The sequence below is a fragment of the Stylophora pistillata genome, chromosome 4 (assembly GCF_964205215.1).
Source record: "Stylophora pistillata chromosome 4, jaStyPist1.2, whole genome shotgun sequence".
Classification (NCBI taxonomy): Eukaryota; Metazoa; Cnidaria; class Anthozoa; order Scleractinia; family Pocilloporidae; genus Stylophora; species Stylophora pistillata.
The window spans coordinates 13,143,164-13,151,105 of NC_142522.1; the positions used below are offsets into that span (position 1 = coordinate 13,143,164).

Sequence of the window (7,942 nt, forward strand, 5' to 3'; positions counted from 1 at the left end):
TTTTTAGCGTCCAAAATTTCATTGTTACTTCCAGCAGAAAGGGTATAAAAAAATATAAATTCCCAGAGATAGATGCTACATAGAAAAGGACGGAATTGTTATTCAGTTCTACAGAAACTACAAAGAATCACATGATTATTTAAGATAAATTTTAAAACAAACAAATTAAAACTTATCGAGGTCCATAAAAACTCGAAAAACAAATGAAGAAATAAAAGAGAACGAGTCTAATATCCAGCCATCTTGACCGAACAAGCTTGGTCAATAAAGGATTTACTATTGGCAAAAAGATCAGTTTCGCTTTAATAATTAAAAATTATTCCACGAGCGCGCGTTGGATATGAGATGATAGATAGCCAACGAGGCGCGTAGGGCCAAGTTGGCTATAATCATCTCATAGCCAACAAGCGCGAGTGGAATAATTGTTTTATTAAAAAAACGCCCCCAAGATATTAGACAAATCTTCTCGACTTTATTTTGTAAGAAGAAACCGGATGTTACAAGGTACAGATATTAGATTATGGTATATTGGCTCATATACCATAATGGCTAAGCCAATAAAAAGTCTTGAATTGCATTATCCAACGATCCAGTTTTTAATAAGAATCATTATCATATGACTGTGTCTCACAAGGACTGAGAACTACCGAATTCACGAATTTGATTGGCTGAAATCAATATTGAAAGCGGTCTAGATTTCCCCATCTAAACCGGCATCTAGACCGGTCTAGAAAAAAAGTCACAAAGAATATGATGTTCCGTTGCTTTCTAGACACAGCCATATAATAAACATCTTATTAACCGAGCTAGGTCGGTCTGTATGGGAGAATCTTGACTTCGGTCAAGATTCAGTCCCATACAGACCTCCCGCTCGGTTAATAAGAACTAAAGAATGAATTGTTTATTTCGAGAGCTGGGAAAGTAAACCAACTGTGTTTGTAGCACAATAAACCCACGTTCAGGGGTACCTCATGTTTTCTTTGTTTTGACTGTCTTCTATCACTTTGCGACTTCATCGCTGGCATTGTCCCAAAGTTTCGAACTTTGTAAGTCCGTCTCAGGCAATCTCAAGCGGGCAAGATGGTCCCATCTTGCCCGCACGGCTAGCCAAACAGAATACGGGATTCGCTTCATATTACCCACGGGCGCTGTCGGCTATATTATAACTAAATAAGATGTACGTATGTGTGTCTTGACGTGACTCGCTAATATGGAAAAATCGCGCGTGTCAAGCTTGAAAAAAAAAAATAAAGTACCAAGGGGGGAGGGGAAAAGAAAAATTGTGGTTTGAAATACCGTATAAAACGTACGAAAATTTCAACAGCCCGGCCCAGACTTTGCAGTAACGTCGAAAACTATTTGAGCCATGTTAAATGAGGGTCTCCAGCATTATTCACCATTCAACATCTTGAAAGGATTACGTGGAGGGCAAAGGCAGATGGGTAATAAAACCGAGCTAAACGGCTCTAAATCAGCCCAAGAAATTTACGCAATGCAAAATAACATCCACTTGAGCCGGGTAAATTTGTTCCTATTCAAAACTAGTTCAAATCTTTTTTAAGGTTGAGAGCAGGACTTTGCATTCACTTGCAAATTCTTGCGATCGTATTCACGGAGACTTACTGTGTGAGCTTGGGCTTCCTGTGGCTGGACATCAAGGACGCAGCCCGGAAACGAAATTCTAAACGTCAAAGTATTTTTAGTTTTCAAATTAATGGCACCGCAGGCTCCGCAAGTTCCGCAGGTTCCAGTTCCAATGGTTTAGGAAGTTCCACGTTATGCTAATGTTCAGGTTTGGTAACACTAACACCCTGACTCCCAGGTTAACAATAGGCCTTTTGCAGCTAACCCATCACGTGACCTACTTTTCATGAAATTATGGACTATAACTTAGCCGAATTCAGAAAAGTAAAAAGAATTTCGAAAATAACAAAATGACCAAGTTTGAGGCCTCCATAATTCAAAAATGAGATTTGATGACACTCTAAATTTTTTAATAAATAAGAAGATTTATATGGAAAAAGTTGCTGGAGAGCAAGGCCTTGCTCTCCAGCAACATTTTCCATACAAATCCTCTAAATTTTCCGAAAGTTCAAACCGCTGTAAAAACAGTGCTCTGTAATTCCCGGGGCCCAAACTTGGCCGTTTTGGTATTTTCGATATGCTCTTTCCATCTCTGGTATTCTTCAAGTTGTATCCCATAATATATATCTAAAATTGATCACGTGACCCCTGCTGCAAAAGGCCTATTCTCGGAAATAAAGGAAGTTCTATGAGGGTGACGCTAAATCGAAGGCGTTCGTCGAGGGTAAGAATAAACAATAATTTTGGTCAGCGGGCAAATTATGAAACCCGCGAATATTGCGAAATCCCGCGAAAGGATGACATTTAAAAACTGAAGACAATTTTTGACTAAGACACTAGAATGCGTAATGATGGCGACGACTCAGTAAATATATGAAAATAATATATGTGTACCGCGCTTTCGCACAATGTATGAAAGCGTTCCTCGCAGTAATAAACCCTACTTATCTAGTAGGTGGAAAAAAGGCCTGAAAAAATTTTAGGCCCGTACGGGAATTGAATCTATGACCTCTGCGATACTGGTGCAGAGCTCTACAAACTGAGCTAACAAGCCAACTGAGAGCAGGTCACTTTGTTGGTTCGTATTAAACCCGTTAATGAACTTGAATAAATGAAACTCATATATGCGTACTGCGGTTTCATAAAATATATGAAAGCGTCCCTCGCAGTAATAAACCCTATTTATCTAATAGCGACTAAGTACTGTAGATCGACATGACTTATTGACTTGCCCTGTTCTATTAACAGAAGAGCGAACACGATAGGCATGCAAAGTCTACTTTCAGTACTTATAACAAGTGTAAAATTATTGAGTCGTAAGTGAAAAAAGCTGTTCCTTCAATTTAAAACGGCAGTCACTTTGAGAATAAAGTAACCCTCTATTTGCCTGTCATGATATTTGTAGTGAGGTCGCTGACGCTAAAACGGGCTGGCTTTCTCTATCATGGCCTTAAGAGTCACAGTATGAGACCTGACCTAATAAAAAAGAAGACATATTTAAGTGAATGATAATGAAATATATGCTCCGTCCGCTGTAGGAGAAACATCAACTTCTGCATCACGGTGTGCCATGACGACGATGGAGAACTGATTGGCTGGAATGCTACAGTTGAGGCCAGTACTTTCACGCAAGTTGCATCAAAGTGGATTTCTCAGACTCTCTCTAGCTACCCGTACTTTGTCTGCCCTTGTTAATTTCACAACATCGTTGCGGATTAAAGACGTAAATTGATGGTGGAGAATATTCTTCCCAGTGTGGGACTGGCTTAAGACTAAGCTTGGCTGTGTACAATTCCTGAAATTCCCGTTATTTCACGAATTATTTGACGCTTAAGTGTTGACAAGTTTCTCGTGTTACGTAAGGAGAATCTCTCTTAAAATTTACCCTTTAAGATTCGAAGTTACCGTCCAAAATTCAAACGTTACTCTTAGGTTTATTGACGCATTGATAGCCTTGTAAGTAGCCAAAACATACTGAGAAAATTTTCGTTAGTTTTTGTATATCTTCATCCTTTGTTCACTATGATCTTACACATTTCGGGTTTGAACTTTTCGTGGGGAACACGTGTATGGTGGCCGAGAACTGCCATTAAAAATATTCAAATTTAAAGGAATTATTTTGTTATCTTTTTTTTTTCCTTTTTTTTTTTTTAATTTCGATTTATTTCTCATTTTTCTTTTTAAAATAAAAGCAAGCGAAAGTAAAATGTAAAATAGAAATAAAATGAAACCAAAGATAAAAGGAAAAAAAAAAGATAACAAAAATAATTCCTTCAAATTTGAATATTTTTAATGGCAGTTCTCGGCCACCATACACATGCCACAGCTTACACGACCTAATTTAAGTTTAACCGCTGTACTATACACTTGTGTGTTCGACCCTCGACGAAGTTTCTCTTCTTCGAAATCTTGAAATTTTAGAATTGGAAAAGTTTTCCTTAAGGAGCCTATCAGGATCAACAACTAAGTCTGATTAAGTATGGTTATTCTAAAGATGAGGCCGATATCATTTGTCGTCCTTGTATTTATAGCAAATCTGACCGGCGTTGTCGACCTTTTCAACGAAGGCGCCTGCAACTGGAGTTGTGCGGTCGAAAATGTGAACACCACCGGCGAAGCATTAAAGAAAGCCATGGCCGAAGGGAGACTGTTAAAATTAACTATCATGTACAAGGAGCGAGTAGAGTCCGAAAGATGTGCCAGCGAAACCAAACAGGACACAATCATCACTAATACAACTTTAAAAGTTTTTTTGAACTTCATCGACCACCAGGCGAATAGGATAAAGGACTCCATGGCGTTTATTACTCAGTCGATACTGGAAGTCATTTTTTCCGGGAAAGTTTTCACTGGAAGCTACATCGAAATGAAAGTCTCCTGTATTTCTGAGCCAACCTCTGTAAAGAACTTCTCAACAAACTTCAGTTATCAAAGATTAACGCCGCTTCACAGTCCACAGTCTATTCTGTATTATATCGAAAATCTTGCAAGCTACACCAAAACCACTTCAACCCTGGTTCTGGTGAGGGTTGATCAACACACTCGCATATCTCTTGTTACTACAAGTGCAGCAGGAAATCGAAGTTCTCACAAGGATAACGAGCTACTGACTTTTAGTGACGGTTGGCTTGCAATCGTAATAATCATTTGGATCATTTTTGCTCTTTATTCCCCCTTAATATTTCTATTGTTTCGACCTTCAAAGCTCAAAGTCAAACTGCCGGAGAACCACCTCCCTACGCCGGTAGAAGAAGCAGAAGACGATGGAGGTTACATTGAACGACGTAGACAAGAAAGTCGGCCTTCTCCTACAGAAAACGAAGACGATGAGAATAATCAGTTCAGGGCAGAGGGCGAATTCTTGCCGGAACGTAGAGAATTTGGAACGGAAGAGGCAGTTCGCCATACAATATCTAACGACTCAGGTGCTGAGCGTACACGTCTTTTTAGAGTAGGCGCTGCCACCTGTTGCTCAGTCTATAGCGATCTTGGTAATACGGATGATCACAATTCATACAGTTCACACGATGGTGCTATCGCAGATGAGGAACATGCAATAACGAACTCAAGTTATACACTCATTACACCTAGGCCGGAAACTTGCATGATTCCAATCTCTCCAGGAGCTGACGAGGAAAATAGCAGCTCTGATGAAAGACTCTCATGTGTCGTTTACGGTAGGGAACAGAATCCTCCAAGGCAACCAGTTCAGCCATCATCAGTGTCTGAAACTTCCGAGGCTAATTACACACATCTAATCATTGCTGGAGACACTAACCCTATAGGAGTTGGGAGCTTCATTGGTAACCATTTCTTCTCATCATTATACCTGGGTTTAGGGTCAAAGATCGTAAGGTCGATTATCACTTTTTCTTTGCCATTTTGTTTCCTTGGGTTATGGGATTTGCCATTATTTATGTTGCCAAGCTTTCCGAAACAAATATCTGTTAATTTGCCATCTCCCTTTTTGTTTGACTCATTGTATCACAGTATCTTTAAACATCTTTCCCTGGTTGTACCGTTAGCTGTGTGTTATTTCATTCGGTTATTTTCTGTTAGTTACTTTTTAAGTGAATATTCCGAACAAACACGAATACCATGGTCACTCTATTCAAACCGCATCAAGTGTGTTTTGTATAGAGGAATGCAATTACTTTTGTCAAAGCTCACTCGATCTAGTTGTAATTCAAGTACACGCTGTCGGGGAAGGCATTGGCAATGTAGGTTATATTTCATATGTCGTCTTTTTTGCGAAGGTGTGAGTAAGTTTTTGTCGCCAGAAGATTATGAGGAGAATGGCAATGGGAAATGTTCTGAACACTTCGATGTTCCACAGAATATCTCACTTACTTTAGAAAAACAAGCGAGTATCACCGCAGACTATTGCAATTCCTTTATTGAGCTTTGTACCGGCTACAACAAGACAAATGTCTTAATGTGGTGCATTAAAATGACATTTAGCCCATTAGCAATTATACCTTTTGTTTTAGAAATTATTTGGACTTCTCCGTTGATTTACCTGTGTCATGAAAATCAATGGTTTTTGAGAGAGAAATTCAAAAACAAGTTCAAAGGTGCTTACTATGTTTGTTCTTTTTTTGATATTGTTTTTTGTGGTGTTTCGCTAGTTTGGCTAATATTGATCTGGGGTATTGGTTGTGCTGTTCCATTGGCAGTGCTTCTAATAGGTACTATAAAAAACCTTGCAAGTAACACAAATGAAATGCTTCCAGAGGTTATCATTATAATCTTTAGTGTCCATTACCTCTTGAGTTGTCATGGTGCATTTACCAACTTCTACTATGATCTGGCAAACAAACTGGCATCTTCTTACCAGAAGAAATATGATGAAAAGAACCAGTCAGAAAGAGATGACTTGATATATTATAGACTGGGAAAGGAGGAACATTCTATCAAAGTCATTCCAGAAGAACTGTTTAAGAATGCTCTTAAGGAACGTAAATTACTTGTCAGAATCAAAGTGGCGTATCTCCTGGTTAAGTTATTTTTCACATTTCTTTCACTGACCTTTGTGTGGCCAATCATAAGCAGTGAAGCTGTCATGGCCCAAAGCTCTCCTGTGGGGATGCTCGCCATTACAATAACATTTTTTGCAGTAGCATATCCATTAATTAATAACCGTATCAATGGAGAAAAATTAGATGTCTCCACAGAGGACGTTGATAAAATCGTTGATGATTACATTAAGGTAAGAATCAGGTCAAAGCGAGGTCATGATCGTTAAAATGTACTTTAGCAAGCTGCGTCAATATGAAGTAGGAAGTAAGTAAGCAAGCGAGCAAGTATTTTTAAGTATGTGTATATTTAGTTAATAAGTAAGTAAGAGTGCTTTTCATTTGAGTGTGGTTAAACCAAAGAGAAAGTAATCGTAACAGCTAAAGAAAAGAAAAGAAAAGACCTTAAAGACCCAACAAGAACTCAAAATAACAACAAGCAGACTGCTCTAAGCGCGGGAAAACACGATATTACTTCTGCGTTCGATTGGTTGGGAGAGTGGCGCAAGGGTTTTTTGGACCAATCACAGAGCGAAGTAAAGCAAAACCAATGCAATCTTAGACCACTTTCAACACTCACTTGAAAATTGCTGTATTTAGAAAGTAAATTACTAAGATAGTTAACTTGATACATCACTCTATTAGCGAGGAACGTTTCTTCGATTGTAAAAATTGACTTCAACCTTTTGTGCTACATATGTAGTTTTTTAAACAAATAAACATCTTGAAAATTACCCAGTAAGTTCTTGGTATGTGTTTTTTCTTGAAAAGTGAAAGGGGATGACCTTTTGGTTAAGATTCGAGGCAACAACTTCTGTGCAAGCGTTGCCGGGGTGGAATCTCTTTTTATTTCTTCTATTGCATTCTGCAGAAGCCTTCGTGGGAGTCTTAAGCAGAGGAGATGGGTATCTTTGTTGAACTTAGAATCAGTTCCCTCGTGGCAATTACTTTTATTTAGTTCGTTAAAGTGTTTTCTTGAATTGCCCATTGTCAATTATGTTCGTTCAGCTGCTCTGTTTTGCTTAGGTCACGGACGTTAATGGTTTTTGAAAGAACAATTAAAAAAAATAGTCAAAAGGTTCTATATTTGTTTTTTCCTTTCATCCGAATATTTCACTTGTTCGGATAAAATTGATCTCGAGTATGGATTACACTGTTCCACGAGGAGCGTTTATAGCGGATATTATTAGGGGATCTCAAGCAGCCGGGATTCCATCGTCAAGGAAAACGTCGGTTTAAGAATGAAATTAAATCCGGCTTCTTGTGCAAATTCACGATGGGCGAATGTCGTACTAGTGACGATGCCTGACCCAACCTTCAATATGACATGTGCACGCAGCCTA

The 7,942-nt window shown here is 38.7% G+C and overlaps 1 protein-coding gene across 1 annotated transcript; it reads left to right on the forward strand.

Annotated features, from left to right (window-relative positions):
• The first annotated feature begins 3,937 nt into the window (after nucleotides 1-3,937).
• LOC148732528 (uncharacterized) lies at nucleotides 3,938-7,335 on the forward strand. The gene has a single exon (XM_088757402.1). It carries the CDS (start codon nucleotides 4,064-4,066, stop codon nucleotides 6,827-6,829), a length of 2,766 nt encoding a protein of 921 aa, XP_088613528.1. The 5' UTR covers nucleotides 3,938-4,063; the 3' UTR covers nucleotides 6,830-7,335.
• Nucleotides 7,336-7,942: the final 607 nt, after the last annotated feature.

Excerpts from the sequence above, each read along its gene's own strand:
- LOC148732528 (XM_088757402.1), top strand. The coding sequence starts at position 4,064 with ATGGTTATTCTAAAGATGAGGCCGATATCATTTGTCGTCCTTGTATTT.